General features: G+C 52.0%; 2 protein-coding genes across 2 annotated transcripts in view; one reads left to right on the forward strand and one right to left on the reverse strand.

The window, feature by feature from the left end:
- IL3RA (interleukin 3 receptor, alpha (low affinity)) overlaps positions 1–17,181 on the forward strand; it is a 32,553-nt gene extending 15,372 nt beyond the window's left edge. The window contains exons 4-14 of the mRNA XM_008568151.1: positions 2,922–3,036; positions 3,495–3,627; positions 3,712–3,930; positions 4,012–4,048; positions 5,777–5,828; positions 6,755–6,870; positions 9,614–9,640; positions 11,628–11,742; positions 14,788–14,893; positions 16,364–16,445; positions 16,740–17,181. Of these exons, the coding sequence (XP_008566373.1) occupies positions 2,922–3,036; positions 3,495–3,627; positions 3,712–3,930; positions 4,012–4,048; positions 5,777–5,828; positions 6,755–6,870; positions 9,614–9,640; positions 11,628–11,742; positions 14,788–14,893; positions 16,364–16,445; positions 16,740–16,814 (1,077 nt within the window). The 3' untranslated portion in view covers positions 16,815–17,181. The remainder of the gene's footprint in view (positions 1–2,921; positions 3,037–3,494; positions 3,628–3,711; positions 3,931–4,011; positions 4,049–5,776; positions 5,829–6,754; positions 6,871–9,613; positions 9,641–11,627; positions 11,743–14,787; positions 14,894–16,363; positions 16,446–16,739) is intronic.
- A 2,402-nt stretch (positions 17,182–19,583) lies between these two features.
- SLC25A6 (solute carrier family 25 (mitochondrial carrier; adenine nucleotide translocator), member 6) overlaps positions 19,584–23,428 on the reverse strand; it is a 4,830-nt gene continuing 985 nt past the window's right edge. The window contains exons 2-5 of the mRNA XM_008568161.1: positions 22,973–23,049; positions 21,747–22,252; positions 20,741–20,881; positions 19,584–20,196 (exon numbers count right to left, since the gene is read on the reverse strand). Coding sequence (XP_008566383.1) covers positions 20,039–20,196; positions 20,741–20,881; positions 21,747–22,252; positions 22,973–23,049 — 882 coding nt within the window. The 3' untranslated portion in view covers positions 19,584–20,038. The remainder of the gene's footprint in view (positions 20,197–20,740; positions 20,882–21,746; positions 22,253–22,972; positions 23,050–23,428) is intronic.

The following is a 23,428-nucleotide window of genomic DNA, read 5'->3' on the forward strand; positions in this document are numbered from 1 at the left end:
GGGAGTCAAAAGTTACAGGAGGGTGGGGGAGGGGGTCGATGCCCATAACCTTCACGTTGGTCCACGGTCAAGTGTAATTTAGAGTAAATAGTTGTCCAAGGTTTGTGATGACCAAAAACAAACAAATAAACTAAAAAAAAAAAAAAAAAAAACCCTAAACCCGGCTCACCACTCTCATCTGTCCCCAGAAACATCCTTTCACCTTTTTTTAAACCTGATTCTGTTGTATATCTCTTTGTCCGTAAATCATATGTTGGGACAATAAATTCTTGATTATTTATGCAAAATGTGTTGATTTTCCCCTAAGGAAGATGGTAATTGAACTCTGTTCCCTCCTTCAGCTCAGACTCCATATATTTCTCATCCTCCGTTTCCTCTGTCTCTTTCTCTCTCAACAAATATTCAGTTTATTATAACTGTTAAGAACACTCTTCACAACTAAGCGATGTTATTAACAATGATTATTTTTCTTGCAGAAATATTTGTTTTTCCTAAATCTAATAATTGTGTTATTGTTAAGTTTGTTTACCTGTTTGCCAAGTTTTTCATTTATCTACCCCTGACTCAACATGAAACTCTGGGTGGAATGTTTCCTCCTTCAACTCAGTTCAATATCCTCTCAAAACAGTAAGACTTCGTGGAAGGTCTGCCGTCAAACCTTCTGATTGCTCGAACTTGGACTGGTGTCCTTCACTCCTCGTGTGAGGCTGTCATTCTGGGATCTCCCCACACTATCAACGAGGATATCTCCTCTGCTTCTCTCTTACGTACAATCTCTCCTTTTCAGGATCCATTCCTTCTTCTTTCTTGGTTTACACCCTGCTTTTTGGTGGAGCACATCCTCGAGAGCCTTGCTGAGAAAGGGGGCATGGGAAGTAAATCTTTTTAAAGTGTGAGGGTCTGAAGATGTCAATATTCTGCTTTGACCTTTGATCGGTAGTTTGGCTAGGTATAGAATTCTAAGGGAGACATTATCGTTTCCCCAGAAGTTTTAAGTCATTGCTTCACTGTCTTTTGGGTATCGGTGTTGGTGTTGAGAAGCCCAAAGCCATTAGATTTTTTTTTCTTTGAATGTGAAGAATTCTCTCTCTCTCTCTCTTTCTCAGTCTCTCTTTCTTTTTTGCTGGGGGAAGGGGACAGTATAGGGATCTGAACCCATGGCCTTGATGTTATAAGGTTGTGTTCTAGCCAATCTCTTTTTTTTTGTCCTTTCCGTCCCTCCCTCCCTGTACTGTCACTCTGGTATTGAACTGTGTGGACTGGTCCTATAACTTTCTTACCTTATGCTTTTCCTACCTTTTGATATTTGTCTATTTGCTCTAATTTCCTATAGATTCACCCAAACTTATGTTTAAATCTTTCTGCTTGCATGTTTAACTTCAGATCATTCCTGTAAGTTCTACAAGCTCCTTTCTGTGTGTGTGCTCTTCCCGTGTTCCTTTTCAATATTTCAATATTATTCTGTTCCTGTTTCAGAGTTGAAGTGTCTCTTTTTTTTGCTCTCAGGATATTAGTGGTGACTTTTTAAAGCTTTTTTCTCTCAATGCCTAATTTCTAGTTCCTTCCTTCTGATTTTGCTTTCATTCTTGTTTTGTTTTGTGTTGTTTTGTTTTTGGCGGATCTGAACCCATGACTCTGGTGTTACCAGCACCACACTCTCCCAAAGGAGCTAACTGGCCAGCCCCTTCCATTCATTTTTTTTTTTTTTTTTTTTTTTTGTCTCTCTCACATTGTTAGAGGCTATTCCTAGAAGTCTGATAACGTTTCACTGTCTGGTCACGTGTAAGTGGGGCCTAAAATCTCGCCAGAAGTTTTGTACGAGAAGTGTTTGGGGTCTGAGAACTTCAGTCTTTGAGGGTCTAAATGAGTAATTATGAAAGAAATCCTGATGGCAGAATATTTAGGAGTTTTCTTCCAGGCTGATCAGGTCTTCAGGAAAGACACTTCAAGTCTCCTGAACAGAGAACCCTCTGCTATTAGGATTCTCAGAGCAGAACGAGCACAGGGCTCAGATTCCAGGATGCAGACACGCACTCTGTCCCCTAACTTTTTTGTTTGGTTCCTTTGCCCTCAACTGAGCCTGGTTCCCCTGCTTCATGATTGGGCCTCTTCCTTCCCTTGTTTCCACACGATGTCCACAGATGAAGGTCACCATCCTTGGACTGACAGCTGGGACCTGGTGACACTGCTCCGCAGAGGTTGGGGTAACACTTTCTATACCACAGTCAGTCGTTCTAAACTTTCTTTTAGATTAATTTGTAGAAGTTGGATTTCTGGGACAAAAGATAGTGAATACATTTTTGACTCAAGATGAATTATCTAAGAAAATATTATATCAGCACCAAAAAGCACAATTATGCACATTTTCCCAGAGCTTCGTGTGCATTGTTTTAATATGTGTTTAACAACTAGTCTGGCTCAATCTTTTGCAGACTTGGTTAATGAATTAAGACTTTGGCCTATTAATCCCAAAAGTCTTGATCTGTATTTTATTAAGTTACTACACAGTGCAGGTACTGAGATTGAATATATCATGATTTTGATGAGTATTTTTGATTATGTTGTTTTCCTTTCATTTTTGGTTCCCCTAAGTTTCTATTTTTATTACCTTTCTGTCTTTTCCATTACAATTTCTTCTCTCATTCTATCCTTAGGAAAGTAACATTTCTCTATATTTATAATTTTTATTTATTTATTATTTGCTTGTTTTGCAGCTGGCCAGTATGGGGATCCGAACCCTTGAACTTAAGTGTTACAACATCACACTCTAAACAACTGAGCAAACTGGCTCAGTTTATTTTTAAATGGAATTATTTCTAGACAAGTTTTTCTACGTCTAAAAACAAAATAAAACTAAATATTATTAATATGAGACTAAGTATGTTCTCTAAACAATTGCCATATTCTTACATGTTTCTTAGGCAACAAACAACCAGTATTGCCACTATGGTGTACTTTCCACATGCAATGTGACAAACTACACTGTCAGCATCACTAACCCGCCATTCTCAGCGTGGATTCTGTTCCCTAAGCAAGGTTAGGAAAAATACTCACTGTCTTTGTTTTATAATCTGCAGTCAGTTTTCTTTAAAATAATTACTTTTAACTTGGATGGATCTCCAGGGACTTGTGCCCAGAGGGTGACATACAGTGTGATTTCATTTATAGGACCTTCTCCAAATAGCAAAATTGTAGAAATGGAATGCAGATTTATGGATGACAGGGGTTAAGCTGGGGTGGGGGCAGAGGGAGGTGGGTGTGTCTGTAAAAGGGAAACAGGGGGGATCCTTTTGAGTGTGTCTTTATCAATATCCTGGTTTGACTGTCATCCTGTAGTTTTTCAAGATGTTACCACTGGGAGAAAGCGGGTAAAGGGCACATAGGATCTCTCTATATTATTTCTTACCATTGCATGTGAATCCACAGTGATCTCAAAATAGCAAGGTTACTCTCAAACGTGGTGCGTTTTTCTTTTGTCTTCTTTGAAAGCCCAGATGGGAAACCTGAGGCAGCCGCCGAAAACCTGACCTGTTGGGTTCATGACGTGGACTTCCTGACCTGCAGTTGGGCGCTGGGCAGGGCAGCCCCCAGCGACGTCCAGTACCACCTCTACTTGAAGAACACATCGTAAGTGTGGCCTCGGGCACGGCACGGCTGTCCTGGGCGTGGGGAGTCACTGGCTCATTCTGGAACCTTCTCTCCCTGCCACAGGACCCAGAAAGAGTACCCGTGTCCACACTACAAAAAGGATGACCAAGGAACACATATTGGGTGTCATTTTGATGACATCTCGAGAATATCCAAATATCCCCACCAATTCCTAATTCTGGTTAATGGAACCAGCAAAAGCTGCAGCGTCCCTTGCATGGACATCTTTGAAGACTTATCATACATTGGTAAGGAAGGACTCAGGACGTTCCCTTCACACTAGCTCCCTCAGCTTTGGGCTGCTGCTGTCTTAGCTCGGGCTGCAGCTTGGGTGGCTTAATGACAGACGTCTATTTTTCATAGTTCTGGAGGCTGGAATTTCAAGATCGAGGCGTGGCAGGTTAGGTCCCTGGGGAGAGCCCACTTCCCACCTTGCAGAGAGACAGACAGACAGAAGCAGCGGCTCCGCCGTCTCTTATTATAAGGTCACAAATCCCATCATGGGGGATTCTCCCTCCTGACCTCATCTAAACCTTATTCTCCTCCATAGGCCCCACCTCCTATACCATCCCACTGGGGGTATATAACGTATGAATCTGGCAGGAACACCTCATCACCTCCCAAAGTCCCCGCCTCCTAACACCATAGCTTTGGGGATGAGGATTTTAACACATGAATTTTGGGGGACGCAAGCATCTAGGCTATAGCACCATCCTAGCAAAGCTATGTCAGTATTCTTTCCCTTAAACCAGACTCCCCTCCCCCAAAACATTTCAAGCACCAGAAAACCTGGGCCAGCCGTGGTTGGTCACATGTCATAAGCAGAGCGCGAGCCACAGACTGAAAGGCCAGCACGAAAGGGAGACACAGAGCCTCTCGTTCAAAAGGCAGGGAAAAGCCGCTCCTTTCTTCTGTGCCCGCTCGCGCTCTCTCTGTCTCTCTCTGTCTCTCTGTCTCTGTCTCTCTCTCTGTCTCTCCCTGTGTCTCTCTCTGTCTGTCTCTCTGTCTCTCTCTGTCTCTGTCTCTCTCTCCTGCCACCATCATGCTGTTGTTTATTTGCTATTTCATGCCGCACTCACTCAGACACAGGGGGACCCTCACAGGTGCCTGGGCCCCACATGAGACTCAGTACGTGAGTGCAACTCCAACCCTTCCTTCCCTCCATTCCCCAGATCCCAGCAGGCGTGGGAGGTGACATTGGTCACTGAGGGGTGGGGGACGAAAACATGGGTATCTGAGAGCCCATCCAGGGAGGTGCAAGATGCCCCACCCCTGAGCTAAGGCTCCAGTCTTTGCCCCGTCTTCACGTGGCTTCTCCTCTTCTGTCTCTTATAAGGACACCTGTCATTGGGTTTAGGGCCACCCTAAATCCAGATGATCTCCTCTCAAGAGAGGTTTAACTTAATTACTTCTGCAAAGACCCTGTTTCCACAAAGGTCCCATTCACAGGTACTGGGGGTTAGGATGTGAACACATCTTTGGGGGCCACTGTTCAATCCACTACAATTGTAACCAGTTCCTTCCGAAGGCTCTAGGAGAGGATCCTTCCTGCCTCTTCCAGCTCCTGGTGGCTCCAGGCGTCCCTGGGCTTGTGGCCGCGTCACTCCAGTCTCTGCCTCTGTCTTCATGTGGCTTCTCCTCTGAGGCTGCGTCTCCTCTTCTGTCATTGGATTTAGGACCCATCCTGATCCAGGGTGGTGTCATCTTGAGATCTTTCACTTAATTACATCTACAAAGACCCTTTTTCCAAATAATTCTGCATACACAGGTCTCTGGTGGATGCGTGTTCTGGGGTCACCATCCACCTCCCTGTACTGCTCTTTAGGAAGGTGCCCCCACTTGTCCTGGCCTTCACTGTTCCCCGTGCACAGGACCCCAGGCCTCCAGGGGCCACATGCACTCCTCTGCTGGAGGGTGTTGAAGGTGACCGGTGGCAGGCTGGGCCTGTGCGCTCGCTGGAGCCGTCCTCCTCTGGCCAGAGCTGGAAGGGGCTGGTGGAGGCGCGGCTGCCTGGCCCTGGGCTGGGGTCCTCTGGGCCAGCGAGCTCTGTGTTGTTCCCCAGAAGGACTGAGCCCAGCTGGCCTGTGGGCTCCCTGCCTCTCCTTCCCCCTTCCCTGTCTCCTGCCAGTGCCTGAGGAAATGTCCCAAACATGGTGCCATGGATGGAAACAAGAAGGGGAGTAGGGAGGACGGGGCGGGGGCAGGGAGCACAGGGGGAGAGAGGACCGGATATGCTGCTCCTGCCAGGGGGCTGTGCCAGGCCCAGGGGACATGCCGGGCGGACAGCTGGAGCCGCGGCCTGGGCTCCTGCACGCGGTCGAACCGGCAAGTGTGGAACTGACGTGCTCCCTGGGGAAACTGAGGCAGCCTCGGGTCCCGGTCGGAGCCAGCCCAGCACGTCCCTGCAGAGAGGTGAGCAGGCAGGGGCCTGGGCTGATAGTCTCCGTTGGGCTATCCAGGGCGAGGCAGGACAGGCCCTGGGCAGGGGCTGGGAAGTGGGCCAAGCCGGGGGGCTGCGGCAGGAGAGGAGCTGGGCAGGGAAGGGAGTCTGTGCACTCCTGAGCCTGAGAAAGGAGGAGTCGCTGCACTGGCATTAGCTGAAGTGGAAAAGAGGGGACGTCCTGCTGGGGCAGGTGCAGGGTACTGGGAAGGCGCCTGCGAACGGTCTCTTGGGGCCAGGGCTCGCCCACGGTGCTGACGCCTGAAGACCTAGTCCCAAGGCCGCCCGCACACCCGTCCACGCGCGTCCGTCCGTCCCTCTGCCCGTTCTCCGACCCTCAGGGGCGTCCCTGTCTCCTCTCTCCCTGCCACCCCCGCATCTGTAGGACGCAGATTATGTTTGATAGTATCTTATTTTTACTGTACTTTTTCTTTTTCTCTTTGAAGTTTGTAATTTTATTATTATTTTTTATATTTATCTTTTATGTTAGTTTATCAATATACAATGTCGTTGATTTTCGTGTCCCTTGACCGATTCCTCCTTCCCCCCACCCTCCATCAACATCACATCTGTTTACTTATCTTGTAGGAGGCAGATTTTAAAGCATCATAAGGGAAAAATAGGTTTTGATTAGTTTGACTCATAAAGTGTTTTTTTTCCCCCCAGAGAGATTAAGTCCACCCAACGTCACTGCAGAGTGTAATAAAACACATTCTTTCATGGAGTGGGAGATGAGAAGCCATTTCAACCGCAAGTTCCTCTATGAACTTCAAATAGAAAAGGTAAACTGTCACCCTTGCGGGCATTTCTGTCCTGCAAGCTGCACTCCAGGGCAGATGGAATACACAGAGTCTCCTCAGGACACGAAAACTCTGAGCCCTTTTTAACAAGTTCGATCGAGTGGGCTTTAGCAAAACTAAACATGTTGGCTGTTGGACAGACACTGTTCAGAAGATGAACAGCTGAGACGCAGAATGGAAGAAAATACTCAAAGTACACATATGTGTCCATATGTGTAAAGGACAGGTAAAGGATTCAGGACAGGTAAAGGATTCCTATAGGTCAGTAACGAGACAACAAAAACCCCATTAAAAATGGGCAGATGGTGTAAACGGACAGTTCCCCAATGAGGATAGATGAACGGCCAACACACACGCAAAAAGATGCTCAACATCATTAATCATCAGAGAGTGCAAACTATTATTATTTTTTTTTATTCAAGACATTTTAACATTCAGTTGTACACATTTGTGGGGTGCAGTGTGTTGTTTCAATGCATGCAACTGCGCGGTGATGCACTTGGGGTGGACGGCATGGTCTCGTGTCCGTCAATCCACCCTCCTCCCCACCACGGCCTCCCCTCCCAGCCTCTGGTAACCATTATTCTACTCTATTTCTAAGAGAACCACTTTTTGTTTTGTTTTTCGGTTCCACATGTAAGTGAGACCATGCAGCACGTGTCTTTCTGCGCCTGACTCACTTCATTTAACGTGTTGGTTTCCAGTTCCATCCACGTTGCTGCAAACGATAGGATGTCATTTTTTAAAGTAGCTGAGTAGTGTTCCATTGTGTGGATGTATCACAGTGTTTTTTTTTTATCTATTCACTCACTGATGGGCATTTAGGGTGATTCCATGTCTTGGTTACTGTGAATAGCACAAGATATCGTCTCACCCCAGTTAGACTGGCTACGTTATCAACAGGACAGAAAATAACAAATGCTGGTGAGGAGCAGAGAAAAGGAGCTGTTGCATTGTTGCTGGGAGTGTAATCTGCTACAGCCACTGTGGAAAACAGGATTGAGGTTCCTCAGAAAACTAAAAATAGATCTACTTATGACCCAGCTATCCCACCACTGGGTATATGCCCCAAGGAAATGAAATCCATACACCGAAAAGACAGCTGCGCTCCCATGTCCATCGGAGCACCATTCACAATAGGCAAGAAATGCAAATTAAGACCACAGGAGATGCCAACTCACACTCATGAGGTTGGCTGAAATGAAAAACGCCAGCCAAGTGTTAGCAGGGATGTGAAGGAACTGGAACTCTCCTACGCTGCTGGCAGGAATCTAACATGGGGCAATCGCTTCGGAAAACTCTTTGGCAGGATCTCACAAAGACAGGGATTTCTCTGCTAAGTATCAACCCAAGAGAACTGAAAACCTAAACTCACCAAAGATGAGTAGAGGAATGTGCGCGGCAGCTATGTTCACAGTAGTCCCAAACCGGAAAGAACCCACGTGGCCATCCACAGGCCAAGGGATCAACGGAACGTACCCGCACAACGGGATCCTACTCAGTAATGAGAATCAGCCACATACATTCAGTCCACACCGGACGATCCCACTTAAATAAAAGCAGAGAAAATACACACAATCTCGAGTAACAGGAATTAGATTTGTGGTTGCCCGGGGCAGGGGACGCAGGTGGGAAGGCCTTGGGAGGGGCGCAAGGAAACTGTGGGGTGACAGAAACGTTCCTTATCTTGAGTTTTCATGTGTCAAAGCTCCCCAGCCATACACTTCAAGTGTGCAGTCCTCAGTGCAAATTATACCTGAGTAAAGCTACTGTAAAAGTTACCAGGCGGGCCGGCCCGTGGCTCACTGGGAGAGCGTGGTGCTGACAACACCAAGTCAAGGGTTAAGATCCCCTTACCAGTCATCTTTCAAAAGGAAAAAAAGAAAAAAAAAAATTTTACCCTGTATTTTTGAGCTAATGGGCATTTTATTTACTTTTATTCATGTATCTTTCTAAAATCATTTTTACTAACTTTGATTTTTATTAACTTAAGCTTATTATTTGCTGCCGGTCTTTTTTATTTATTAATTACACCCAACAACTGATTATTTTAACTTAATTATTTACTCATAATTATTTATTATTCTTATTTATTTATGTGTTATATTTATTTATTATTTTTACTTCAATACTATTTGTACTCAATTTTTCTGTATGCCTAAATCTGCTCAAAAAAATAAGGTCTGTTAATTTCTTTGAAATGATCAAGTATTTTTGAGCTAATTAGTATTTTATACTGGGTTTTGTTTTTGTGTTTGGATGAATACAGCAGAAACTTTTTTTCCCCTTTCACTGACTTGAGGGGCAGGCAGGGCTGCAGGCACAGGTGGAGTCCTAGCCCCGCATCAGGTCTTGTGCAGCGCGGTGCACAGTCACCCACCCACCCCGTGGGCCCAGCATAAGTTGCCTGTGGATCCCCACAGGTTTATACAAAGCATCCTGGGAAGACAGAGGGTCTTGGTGGTCAACAAGTCCCCACAAAGGCCCCCTGCCATCACCACCATCAGGACCTCACTGCAGGCACCCACGTGAAGCCATTTCTTGACACTACTGGTCCCAAAGCTCATGGTTTGGCACGTTACTGCTGCCCACAGTCCCCCAAACCTCTCATGGTTTCCCTGCCCCTTGCAGAGAAATTCAGGGAGTTTGTCACTGGGGAGAGGGGAGCATGCTTTCTCAGGGGAGGGTCCAGGCACTCACAAACTTGTTTGCTTTTGCTTTGCAGAGCACCAGGCACGTCTTCACGGAACAGGTGAGTCTCCCCTATCTGACCCCCTAACTTGGCATTGCAAATGGTGAGTTCATTATTATTAAGTCCTGTTTGACAGACTCCACATGTAGGCCTCACTCACTCTCCCCACGATCTTGCAACATCAGGGTTTTCATCCCACACCGAGGGACGAGGAAATGGAGACTCAGAGATGATGCCTCCAAGGAGAGAGCACCAGACACCAGGGCTTGCCCGGCACTGCCTGAACAAGGGCGACCCACGTGCCTCCAAACTCCGTAGCCTGTGCCAGGCTCCCGGAATTCGGAGAGAGCAAGTCGCCAAGCCGTTTCTCTACCCAGCAGAGGCAGAAGTTCACATGTAGGTGACACAGGCGTTAGATGAGCATCCCCCACCTGCCACCAGTGAATCACCCACCAGTCCCTGCTGTGGCATCAGGAGGAATAAAAGATAGACTAAGGCACGCCCACTCTGTCTCTCTCTCCCTCTTTCTGTTTATCACTTTTTCTGTCTGTCTCCATTTCTCCCTGTCTCTCCCTCTGTCTCTGTCTCTCCGTCTCTCCAACTCTCTCTCTGTCTCCGTCTCTTCCCCCATCTCCTAAATCTGTTAGTGGCAGCAGCACAGAGAGGAGGGGACAGCTCGGGAGGGAGCCACTCAGTGACCCTTCCCCTGTTACCTTTGGAATCTGCAGGTCCCTACCAAAGCTGCACCCCTAGAGCTCAATTCATCGCAGACCATGATAGGGTCAACAGCATCCCAGCTGTACCCACCAAAGGGACTTAGAGCTCTAAGTGCCCTGTGGGCCGCCCTCCATGCAGGACATTCTGCCACACAGACATTGAGTCACACAGAGGATGTAGAAATGGGCATGTATCCATGCTTGGGCCCAGGAGCTGGTCACACAGGCCTGGTCCTGTTTCCAAATAAGGTCCCATTCTCAGGTTCTGGACATCGGGATGTGGACTTATCTTTTCTGGGGACAATCATTCAATCCACACATTTGTGTCTAGTTCCCTCCAGAGGCTCCAGGGGAGGATCCTTCCTGCCTCTTCCAGCTCCTGGTGGCTCCAGGTATCCCTGGGCTTGTGGCCGCATCACTCCAGTCTCTGCCTCTATCTTCACGTGGCTTCTCCTCTGTGTCTGCTCTTCTGTCTCTAATAAGGACCCTTGTCATTGGATTTAGGGCCACCCTAATCCAGGATGGTTCCATCTCAAGGTCCTTCACTAATTACATATGCAAATACCCTATTTCCAAATAAGGACCGATTTGCAGGTTTGGGGACATATCTTTTGTGGGAGACCCTATTCAACTCTTTGTAGGGCTTCTTCACCGCATGACACCCCCAGATAGCACCACACTGGAGCTGGCCATGGAGTCTTCACCTTCTAGTTGTTTTAAGGCAAGCATTTATTGCTTGGCCACCGAGCGCATGGGCTGAGGCAGGAAAGGGGCCCTGGGGACATGCTCTGCCGAGCACATGTGCTCTTCCTCTGGGGTCTGGCTTGGGCTCTCTCTGGAGGTACCAATCAGTGTCCTGGTGCTGCCACACCAACTACAATAAACCATGTAGTTTAAATACCAGAAATTCATTGTCCCCTGGCTCTGGAGGCTGGAAGGGTGTGTGGGGGCCACACTCCCGCCCCAGGCTGGAGGGGAGGATCAGTCTCAGGACCTCTGCAGCTCCTTGTGGGTCCCTGGCTGTGGTAGCTTCCTTCGATCTCTGTGCAGTGTCTCTCTGTGTGCACATCTGTGTCCAATTTCCCCTCTTAATGAGGACACCAGGCATACTGGATTAAGAGCCACCCTACTCCAGCATGACCTCACTGCGGCTTAACTGATTACACCTGCAACCGTCCTATTTCCAATTAAGGCCCCAGTCTGAGGTCCTGGGGGCTAGGACTCCAACATATACATTGCGGGGGCACAATTTAGGACATCACAGGGCCCCATTCTCCTTTTCCCACCCATAGGGAATGACCTTTTTTTCATTGCTTTCTCTTAAACCACAGATCCAAGACAAAAATTCCTTTGAGCTACACAATCCTGGAACCTACACAGTGAAAATAAGAGTCCAGGAATACTTTATCAGGCTCCCGAGCAGATGGAGCGCTCCCCAGCGCTTTGGTGAGTGCGGCCCTTTCTGGCTCCCTCAAGCATGTGTGGAATCCAGGGGCACCGCCCCCATCCCCAAAACACAGACCCTCTAGTGCAGCCTGGGGTCATCAGCTTTCCCCTGCTTCTCCCTGGTGTCCCACTGCCGAAGGTGGCAGGGGGGAGGGGGACGTCACTCCGCATGTTTCTGCATCCCTTTATTAGTCCGTTTCTGTTGCTTATAACAGAATGACGTTTATTTCTTACAGTTTGGGGGACTGGGAAGTCCACAGTCCAGAGAACACATCTGCTGAGGGCCTTCTTTGGTGGTGACTCTGCAGTGATGCAGGGTGTGCCATGGTGAGAACGGGCTGAGCAGGAGAGAGCTGACCTGCTCACTTGCCCTCCTGGTAAAGCCGTCGCACTCACGCCCATGACTCCATGCGTGCATCAGTCCACTCACAAGGGCACAGTCCTCACAATCCAATCACCTCTCAGAGGTCCACCTTTGAGTACCGTACCTCGATTTCCCATCCTCTTAACACTGTTACGATGGGAATCACGTTCCAACACATGAACTTGGGGGACACACTTGACCCACTGCAGTTCCCCAAAAGGACTGTGAGCCCAACAGTGACCCCGCACCCTGCTCTCAGGCGGTGGGAGGGTGGGGGGGGAGCAAGACTGTCCCACTAAAAGTCCCCTGGGCCTCGTAAGAACAAAACTGTTGGCAGACAATGGGTCATTGTCTTCTATGCAAAATGGCCCCAGTGATGGGCTCTCCAGCCTGATGAAGGAGAGGATCCTCCAAAATAACAGCTGCCATGTCTCTGAGCTGTTCTAAAGCCAGGTCACCGAGTCTTTCCTCTCAGGATCCAAAGAAGGTACTTGGTCAGGAGGCGGTACAGGAGGAGACCTCAGTGGTCCAGGCCCTGGCTCTCTGGAGAGGGCATGTGAATGACTGTCCTGGGACTGCTGTGACAGATGACTACATTAATCTCTCACAGGCCTGGAGGCTGGAAGTCTGAGATCAAGGCGTGTCAGGGCTGGTTCTTCCTGAGCCCTCTCTCCTTGGCTTGCAGACGTCATCTTCTCCCTGTGTCCTCACATGGTCGTCCCTCTCTGTGCATGTCTGTGTCCTAATCTCCTCTTCTTATAAGGCCACCAGTCCTATTGGATCAGGGCCCACCCTAGTGACCTCATTTTACCTTAATCACCTCTTGAAAGACCCAATCTCCACAAATAGTCACATTTTGAGGGACTAGGGCTTAGGCTTTCAACCTGTGAACTTGGGGGACATAATTCAGCCCATGATAACTCCCCAAAGTAACCCTGGGATGTGACAAATGAAGACTAGCTAACATACTCATAAAAAATTCCAACGAAAGTACTCAGAGCATCAGACGTCAGGGGCTGGGCTCAGGTGAGGGGACCCTGGGCAGGATGCTGTACACGTCTGACCCTGAGCTTACAGCTATGGAGGGGACAGTGTTACTACCTACCCCAAGGGTCTCAGGTGAGATGACCTGCAAAATGCTAGGCTGGCTCAGTGCTATTATAGCATTTCCATCCCCTGTTCTCCAGAACCAGCTGCAGAGATACAGCCCCCTGCCCCCAATTCTCCTAACAGTGCTCAGGTACGCCTTATCCTGACCCTGGCCCTGCGGTCATCTTACAGTGTGACCCTCAGGTCCCCTTTTGTCTGTGAGGGCATCTTAAGCACATCGTGAGCGCGTCTGCAAACACAGAGTTCTGTACACGGGGGTGGCCTATGGCCGAGAGGACATGAAAGGAAGAGCCCAGGGGAGAAGTCAGGTGGGTAGGAGAAATAGAGGTGGCTTTTGATGGCAGGTGTATGGAGCAGTTCACACCCACTGGAGCTCACCCCTACTTCCATGGGAGCCCCAGGGCAGCCAGGATGTGCGGTCACCAGGAACATAGACTAGGACGCTGAAATTCGCAGGAGACCCGCTGGGGCTATTCCCAGGCCTCTGAGGCTTCCAGTCTCAGCAGCTCCCTGCGCAGGCAGGTGTCCCCTGAGCCACGCATGGGTCACCTGCCAGGTGCACGACCCATGGTCATAGTCGTACCCTAGAAGTCAGTCGGGCTCATGATTTCCTCAGGACTGGTTGCAGCGCCGGAAACCCAAATCCATTACCTGCAGAGCCTAGAGAGAGAGATTGCTGAGAAAGGCCCCCAGGTGCAGGTAGGAGAACGTTGTCCAGGTAGACTCACTCCACAGCAAAGGCCTTGCAATGTACTTTTTGGGTTTCCCCCTGAAGTCTGGTGGGCCTGGGGCGTTCTGGGCCAGGGGTGGGTGGTGATGCGAGGCTGTGGCTGAAATCCCCTCGCCCCACCTCCGCCATCTGTCCGGACCATCTCCCAGGCTTCCTGGCGACAGGGCTGGTCTCGCCGGGGGGCTGCAGACACCTTCCGATGCCCTGTGCGTTTTCTGTCTCCAGGGACCCGGGCGGAGGTCCCTTCTGCTGCTGGTGCCCTCGCTCTGGCCTCTGCTCCTTCTGAGCTGCGTTCACCTGCTGGACTCATTCTGTCCCCGGTTCTCCTCTCTGGGCGGCTCGGCTCTGCGTCCTCTGCCCACGCCATCCCGTGGGGCTTAACACCAAAAATCTGTCATCAAGATAAATCTTTTAATGCAGTTCTTAAAAATCAAAATTAATGCAAAAAATTCATGATGAACACAATGCGCAGCCCAAGGCCTGGGCCGCTGAGCACAGGGCTGCTGCGCAGAGGGGGAGGCAGCCCGAGGTCGTGGTCCTGGTCTGGTCCTTTCCAAGGCCTGCTGCTGGCCGCACCCACAAGTGCATGCCAAGTTGCTGAGCACATTCCAAGCCCCAGGCTTCCGGGTGGCCCCGCGCCCCTGGGTGGCTGGAGCTACCGTCACTCCTCCCCTGCCACACGTGCCCTTCACTTGTGCGGTGGTGGAGGGGGCCTCGGACTTCAGGCACTCGCCTACGAGGAACGTCCCGGTCGGTCACGGCACGCAGGTGGCCGCTGTCCCCGTGCAGGTGGTGTTCCTGGGGTGTCTCACCGTGACGGCCCCCATCCCTCTCCCCTCAGTGTGCGACCACGAAGAGGACGCGCACACGCGAGGCTGGCGGACGTCTCTGCTCGTCGCGCTGGGAACGCTGCTGGCTCTGCTCTGTGCCGCCTTCCTCTGCAAACGGTGAGCGCCGTGCCGGCGTGTTCGGGTGGCTGTCCCTGCAGCACCCCATGCGGTCCTGAGAACGCACAGCCCATGCCCCCGGCCGAAGCACCCCACGCGGCCGGACGCTTGTCCCCCTCTGCCCCGACGCGTGGCCATGTCTTTGCAGCCAGGTGGCGCAGCTGACTGTGTTTCTCAAACATGACCCCGATTAGGGCAATCTGGTCCCTGGAGGCCAGGTCCCCCACGCAGCGTCCACGATCCATCGAGCCCCAGGACCCTCCTCCCTGGAGGCCCAGCTTGGGCCACGCTGGCCTGCTTGATCCCTGCTGGTTGCTCCCAGTCTCTAGGCCAGTTTCTTCTTCCTCACCACCACAAAACTGTCCCAGCGCTTTGGGTTTTTCAAGATGTGGCTCTGGAACCCCTCCTTGCACTGGACAGTGGACAGTGCCATCACCATGTCCCCACTGGATCCACAACTCCCTCCACCCACTACATGGCCCCGTCCAAACCTCTCAGGGCTCAGCCCCTGGTGGGCAAGGCTGACATGGGCCAGCTCTTGGGGTCTCTCTCTTGGCACTCGCCCTCTGCCCAGACCTGGGCTCTGGTTCCACCCATCGTCTCTCTCCTAGCTTCACCCCAATCCCTCCAAGCGCCTTCAGGCTGAGCTGCCCTGAAGCGCCATGTGTCCGAGGTAGAGGACAGCCTGCTTCATGGGGAAGCTTGGAGACTGGCCCATGGCGGCTGCCTGGCTCCTTAGAAGGGGCCCTGGCCCAGGTCAGGGTGTCGGGTGGGGCACAGATGACCGGAGAGCTGCTCAGCACTCTCCCCTGGGCTGCAGGATGGGACAGGCACAGACACAGCGTTCTGACTTCTAATCCCAGGGGATCCATGCCTGAGCCACCCTTGCAGCACCAGAAGCTAAGAGCTGTGAACTGGGGGCATGGGTGTACTGCTGGACAGGGTGGAAGAGGTGGCTGTCAGGACCCTCCATGGAGGTGCAGCTGCTTCTGGGTGTGCCCAGGGAGAGGACATAGGGGACCACCCACCTCCCTGACCCCCAGCAGGCCCGAGACAGTCAGGGGTGGAGGGCCGTGATCTCTGGTTGGGAGGAAGCGAGGGGACCGAAGTTAGAGCCCAGATGGACCAAACTCGGGGTGTTAAACACACACGTATGTATATGTACACAGATTCTACATGCAGGAGGCACAGGGTAGCTCCTGTCTTCTGGGGTACCGGCCCTCTCGGTGCCAGTGTTCTGCTACTTAGATGTCAGTACCCCACTCCTGCTAAGACTCCCAAGATGCTTGATTACTCAGTCAGGGTGTGCCTGGGCCTTAGGGCCAGGGAAACAGAAGAGGCCCTGGAGAAGGAGGTTCGAGTCTTCCCCTCCATCTTGGTGTTGCTGTGGCCCTTTAGTGGACATTTTGCATCTGACTATAAGCTGCTTGGTGCTGGACTCAGAACATGTGGATTTCTCTTTCCTCCCAGGTACTCCGTGATGCAGAAAATCTTCCCTCCCATCCCTCGGTTGAAAGACCCCATCAGTGACAAGTTTCAGAATGATAAGATGGTACGTTGTGTTTTCTGCCATTGATGCTTCTGGGGACACAGGGTGGCCACAGCCTGACCCAGAGAGTGTCCGCAGGTGCTGGCAGTGGCCGGGGAAGGCTGTGGGAGAAGGGCATTGGAGGAGCGAGGGTCCCAGCCTGTGACTTCAGGGGGTCACCTGTGCCCTGCTCCCCCAGCGGGTGGGCCAGGAGCCCCAGGGCCAACCTGATTCTGGACTGGACAGGTCCCTGAGGCTTTAGAGAACATAGGGGCTCTCTCATCCCTCACCGACACCCTGACACCCCTGCCCCCACAGATGGCCTGGGTGGCTGGCAGAGCAGACCGGGAGGACTGTCCAGTAGCCGAGGTGCTGGTTGTGGAGGAAACGTGAAGCCCAAGCTCCGGGCTGCTCGCGCTGCCTGGTCCTCCGGGACCTCCTGGCCGGGCACCTGCACGCCCTAGTTGCTGCCGACCAATGTTTATAAAACGAGATGGGGGTGGGAGGCCCCAGTGCAGCTGAATCAGGAGCTGCCCCTGAGAAAGAAAAAAGCCTCTGTGCTGTGTTCATTTCTTTACTAAAGTGCTTTACCACCCACTCACTGGGCCCCAGTGGGATCCAGTCCTGTCACTCCAAGGCCTCCGGGACCCGGCTTCCAGCCTCCTAAATTTGGCTCTGCCCAAAGACTTCCTGCTACCATCAACTGGATTTGCCCCTTCCTGGTTCCATTAAACGGCCCTGCCTGGTTTTTCTTTCTTGCTCCCCGGACTGCACATACGTTTGTGTGATCATATGACTGCTCCTGGCTGCACTGCCCCCCACCCCTCCCTTCGCAAGCCACCCTAATCATGCACGTAGCCAGAAGGGTCTAATGTCCCCACGCAAGCTGTGCAAGTGCAGGTGTGCCCCCATCCACAAAGACATGTTGCAGGTAGGAGGGGCTGCCTGTGCCTGGCAGGGTCTCCTGGCTCTGCCTCCCCAGCTTGTCCCATCCTCACTCAGCTCTGCTCCCACCTGGCCTCGCCTCTGCCTCTCCATGGTCCCTGAAAAATGATGACGAATGATACCGCTTCCCACCCCCACCCCAGAGCTGGGTGACTCGTGACCCTCCTCCCCAAGGTCTCTCCTCCCTGTAGGGGTCTTCCCTCACACTTCCTCTTGCTCCCTCCCATCTGGGTCTCTGCTGGGTGTGTGCATCTGAGCATCAGGAAAAGCGTGTGCAGATATTTGCTGCATGTGGGGGGTAGGGTGGGAAGTTGTTCCAGGCCAGGACATGGCTTGTCCTCAAGCAGGAGGTGGAAGCAGAGGGAGCAGAGGCCAGGCGGTGACAGTGACAGGAGAGCCCATCGGCCCAGCTGTCTGCAGCCCCTGGGTGGAGGACGTGGGCTTTACTGCCCATTGGCTTTAATTCCTAACACACTGAGCCCTTCCTGGGAGCCAAAGACAACCCAGTGTAAACCCACTTAGGAGGACACAGTCATTTGGGAATGCTCAGTTTCCAAGAAGCAGGGTTTTCCTCAAAACACTGCCCCCAGCCCTACGCATCCCATATCCTCATGAAGTTCCCCCATTTTTTAGCTTGCTCACATTTACTTGTTTGTTTGGCAGCTGGCCGGTACAGGGACTGAGCCCTGAACCTTGGTGTTATCGGCACCACGTTCTAACTGAGCTAACCGGCCAGCCCTTGCTTGCTTACATTAACATGTGAAGATCGCACAGGTCAGTCACCCTGAACTGCAGCTGCCAGTCTTCGAATGCCAACTGTTGAGAAAACTACCCCTGCTCAGTCTCATAAAGAGTACAATTCGCAGAATGCTCTGAGGCCAACAGGACCGAGTAGGGAAGGTTTAATTTAGTGAACTGCCAATTAAACAAGGTTCTAATTACCAGTGAAAATATGTCCCCAAGACTGAATCAAGCAGTAACCAAAGCTCTGGGTAGGAGAAAACCTAAATTCAAACTCCAGGGCCCGAGTGGGTCAGAGCCAGGGCGTGTGGTGAGCAGTGGGTGGGCAGGAGCCACACAATCAAGATAGGACTCACTTAACCTCCCAATTTTTAATCATTGCGGCAGAAATCTAAGGTAAGATCCTGCCTTCCTTCTGCAGCCAGGATTTCTGGGAAGCCCAGGACGTCAGGGTCCCAGGTGCCCAGGGCTGCAGTCCTCGCACTCCGCGTCATGGACGGCACCAAGATGGGACGCCCAGCCTGGGGAGACTCCCCGTTTTATTTTCTTGCTACAACCACGGAGTCCATGGCAAAGGCAGGCCAGGGCAGGTGGCTGCTCCCTGTCACTGCCGGGGCTCCTGGGGAGAGACCTCCACTGCAGTATTCATGCTGGAATGGATGGGGAGCCACCCCAAGGAGCCACCAGCAGATGGAGAACTCAGGGCCGGCCCTCCTACACCCGTCCCTTCCTGTGTCAGCAGCCAGCATTACTACACTACTGATAGAATGTGTCCCCAAGACTCCTGATGAAACCCTGCACCCCAAGGTGATGGTGTTAGGAGGTGGCGCCCCTGGGAGGTGGTGAGGTCATGAGGGTGGAGCCTCATGAACGGGATTAGTGTCCTTATAAAAGAGACCCCAGATACCCCCTTGCCCCTCCCACCATGTGAGGACACAGAGAAGCTGCCCTCTGCCAACCAGAAAGTAGTTCCTGGCCGCACCTCACCTTACAGACACCCTTATCTCATTCTTCCAGCCTCCAGAGCTGTAGATGTAAAATTCCTATTATGTATAAACCACCTGGTCCACGGCATCGTTTTAGCTGGATGGTCTCAGACAGAAAGAGCCAGCCAATTTCCTGGAATGAACACTTTCCAAAGCAGGGAACTCAGATGCCCCTCCGGGCCTCCAGCACTGATTGGGCTAATCCTCCCCATCCAAGGGCGGCCTCTCAGAGCGAGCTACACATGCTCCGGCCTTTGCCAGCCTTGGTTTCAATCCTACCTCTTCCTAGCCGGTGACCACATTGCCGTCTGTACCCTCCAGGGTGTTAGGCAGAGGTGGTACTGCAAGTCCACAAAGTGGGGGGGCCTGCCACAGGGACAGGACATGGTCTCTTACGGACCCCTTCTGCCTCCCACCTACCCTGTCTCTGCAACACTCCAGACCCCCCACGGGCCGCTCTGTTCAAACACTCATGGCCACACAAGCAGGGCTCTGTGTCCTGTTTTTATTGTTTTGCAGCAGAATGCCCAACTGAGAACATGACTGCAAACAATCGGCTGTGCAAAAGAGGAGCACGTGCTTACGTACAAATGGGAGACGCGACTCTTGTTTTAAATAAACACTTAAACACAACCCGGGTCCTACACGCATCTGCACTCTAGGCCTGAGTGGCAGAGATGCCTCACCACGGACCCACAATGACGTCATGATTCCCCACCCCCAGTCATCAACACATGGACTTGAAGCACCAATTGCCGAACGTGATCACAATGAGCCACTTTCCTAGAGCCGTGCACAGCCCTCTACCATCCACAGCCCTCTACCGACATGATCTGACCAGGACAGAGACGACTGGAATTTTTTGAAGATCAATGGTCCGTAACAGTTAAGTAGAGTATCCTACGTGATCCTCTTGGTCCCCGTTTCTGTTGGAGGCGGACGTGCCTAGATGACTTTCTTCAGCTCGTCATACAGGACCAGCACAAAAGCGCCCCCCATGCCTCTGAGGACGTTGGACCAGGCGCCCTTGAAAAAGGCTTTGCCGCCTTCGTCTTTGAAAATCTTTCTCCAACAATCGAGGGTCCCCGTGTACATGATGTCAGCTGCAATGAGGGAGAGAGTTAAGGCCTCGATGGGGAGCTCCTTAGGACAGGAGTCACCAAACTCCAAACGTTTAACAGAAACTGGACCCCAGATATCTCCACCCAGGTAACTATAAGAGTTCTGTTACAGGCGCAAATGAAGTAAGGTTCAGGTGACCACATGCCCCAGCTCAGGGCCTCCGACTAAGCTACGAAAGAAGGAGGGAACGGTCAACAAGCAGGATGTCAGACTCCAGTCTGGGCAGTACCTGACTCCACCCTGGGTCCACGCAGGGAGGGCAGGACTGAGGACATAGTCAAGTGGTCGATGAGGCCAGATGCTCAGGAAAGTAGGAATTTGGAAATCGGAAAAAGAACAGAAGCCCATGATTAAGGACTACTCCTCCACATAGCCAAGTTACTCTGACAACACGCTGCCTGAAACCCTTTGGGAAGGGCCTTAATCCGATTGCGCCACATCTAAAGGCTGAGGCCACTCAGGGAGTCCTGCGTCTCCCCCCACTAGCATGAGAACCACCGCGCACAGAGCTCAGAGACGGGATACCTCCTTTGCGCCCGGACTGCATCATCATCCGCCGCCGCACGGTGTCGAAGGGGTAGGAGACCACACCAGCCACGGCCGTCACAGTCTGGGCAATCATCCAGCTCACCACGATGTGCGTGTTCTTGGGGTCAGGGAGCATACCTGCAGAGTCACCAGCCAGCATTAGCACCCAGTACACACAGAGCCGTCAGGTGGTGAGGGCGACCCCCCTACATGGCTGCCCGTGCAAACATCAGCACCAGGAATCTCCACAGTGCTGAAGGCCAGCACAGGGGAAAGCCGCCTGCAATCTACTGTACTGTGGAGGACAGTCCCAGAGACTGGGGCTTAGGACCTGGAGTGGCCCCTCCAGAGTAGGAGAGTGTAAGGTGCCACCTGAAGTGACTCTGTTGCAGAATGGCAGCCCTTTATGCTAGCAGGCCTGGGCCCTGACCTCACAAAGACTTACATTATAGGCTGAACTGTATTCCCTCCATCCCATTCATGGTTTGAAAATTAACCCCCAGGATCTCAGAATGTGACTACATTTGGAGACACAGTCTTTAAAAACGTAACTACGCTTGGGCCGGCCCCGTGGCTCACTCAGGAGAGTGAGGTGGTGGTAGCACCGAGGCTGTGGGTTCAGATCCTATATAGGGATGGCCGGTGTGCTCACTGGCTGAGTGTGGTGCGGACCACACCATGCTGAGGGTTGCAATCCCCTTACCGGTCAAGAAAAAAAAAGGTAACTACGCTAAAATGATGTCATTAGGGTGGGCCCTGATCCAGCAAGACTGCTATCCTTATGAGAAGAGAAGATTAGGACAGACACACACAGAGTGATGACCACAAGAGAACTCAAGGAAACGATGGTGTCTACAAACCAAGGACAGAGGCCTTAGGAGAAACCAGCCCTGCCATGCCTCAATCTCAGACTTCCGGCTTCCAGGACTGAGAGGGAATACGTTTCTGTTGTTCCAGCCCCCCCCCCCCATTTGTTATGGCAGCCTCAGCAGACGGCACTTACCCTTGGCTGTGTCGTACATGCCAAAGTAGGCTGCCCGGTAGATGATGATGCCCTGCACGGAGACATTGAAGCCCTGGTACAGGCCCCGGATCCCGTCAGACTTGGTGATCTTCACCAGACAGTCTCCCAGGCCTTTGAACTCCCGCTCTGTGCCCGATTTCCCAACATCGGCTGCCAGACGGGTTCTGGCGAAATCCAGGGGGTAGACGAAGCAGAGTGAGGTGGCTCCAGCAGCGCCCCCGGAGGCCAGGTTGCCAGCAAAATACCTCCAGAACTGCGTGTGCTTGTCCACGCCCCCCAGGAAGATCTGCTTGTACTTATCCTTGAAGGCGAAGTTGAGGGCTTGCGTGGGGAAGTAGCGGATGACGTTGGCCAGGTTGCCCCTCCAGAAGGACAGCACACCCTGCTCCTTGGGGATGCGGATGATGCAGTCCATAATGCCTTTGTACTGCTTGTCGGCCGTGATCTGCTTGCTGGCATGTTGCACCTGGGAGGACCGGACAGGGCTTCAGACAGGGCCTAAATCTACCTACCCAGAAACAGGCCAATGAGAGAGTGTGCGCGCTCAGAAAACCACCTCATGGGCATTACTGGTGATAGGTAAAAATTATAGGAAGACAGTGTTTTTGTCCAAGTTCCTGCATAAGCCCCAAAAGACCAGACTAAAAACCAAACTGGAGTCCCTCTTGCTGAAGTCACCAAACCTAAACTAACTTGTGGTCAAACCTGCTGAGAAACCAGGAGACAGGTAACGGCTAATTTCCCAAACAGGCCAGTTTAAATCTCCAATAGGCAAGACAGTGAAGCTCCCTCTGCTTTCATCTCCACACAACCAGGGCAGCCTGACGTAACCTGACATTAAACAATCACTTATTCCTCCCTAGTTCTGCCTCCCAGTCCCCACCTTACAAGGATATTCATGCAAATGACCCTACTTTATGGAGCAACCTGCTGCCCGATTCTAGAATCGCACTAAAGCCACTTGAGATCTTTAAATATGTTGTATTTCATCTTTGGACACTGGTGCGCTGCCCTAATGGCCTTTACCTTGGCAAACTCATTCTTTTAAGTCAAAACTGCTTGGTACAGTAACCAAGCGGCTTCTGCAGCATTGTAACACCAGCATTGTAACTGGCAGCACAGTTGCCAGTTCACACGCTACTCTGGGTAACACTCGCAGAGAGTGAGACAGACCTATTATGGGTCATGACAGATGACAGATGCACCGGGAGGGCCCACGACAGCGCATCACCAGGACACCTGCGGGCGGGGGTCGCTGGCCCACGTGCACTGCTTGGCGGCCCTTCGCGGAAGGGACCGCCGACACTGACACCCACAGGGAAGACGCCTGATCGGGGTGTTCACAGCCCTTGGAGTCTGATCAACCCGCTCAAGGTCACGGCCGGCCCGCCGCGGGGTGCGTCCACGCGCCCAGCCCGGCGCGCACGCGCTTTCCACCAGGGGAAGCGATTCCTCGACGCGCGGACCGCAGCGCGCAGGCGCAGACATCCCCGCCTCGGCGTAGAGAGCGCGTGCGCGGGGACGGGGAGCGCGCACGCAACAACCCGCACGTGATGCTGCAAACGGAAGGCGGCGGCGCGCGGACAATGCGGCCGCGGCGTCGCACTTCCGGCGCCCGCTCGCCGGCCCTGGTACACGCGGCTGGCCCGGCCCAGCCCCCC

Source organism: Galeopterus variegatus, unplaced genomic scaffold, assembly GCF_000696425.1.
Source record: "Galeopterus variegatus unplaced genomic scaffold, G_variegatus-3.0.2 Scaffold21, whole genome shotgun sequence".
Lineage (NCBI taxonomy): Eukaryota > Metazoa > Chordata > Mammalia > Dermoptera > Cynocephalidae > Galeopterus > Galeopterus variegatus.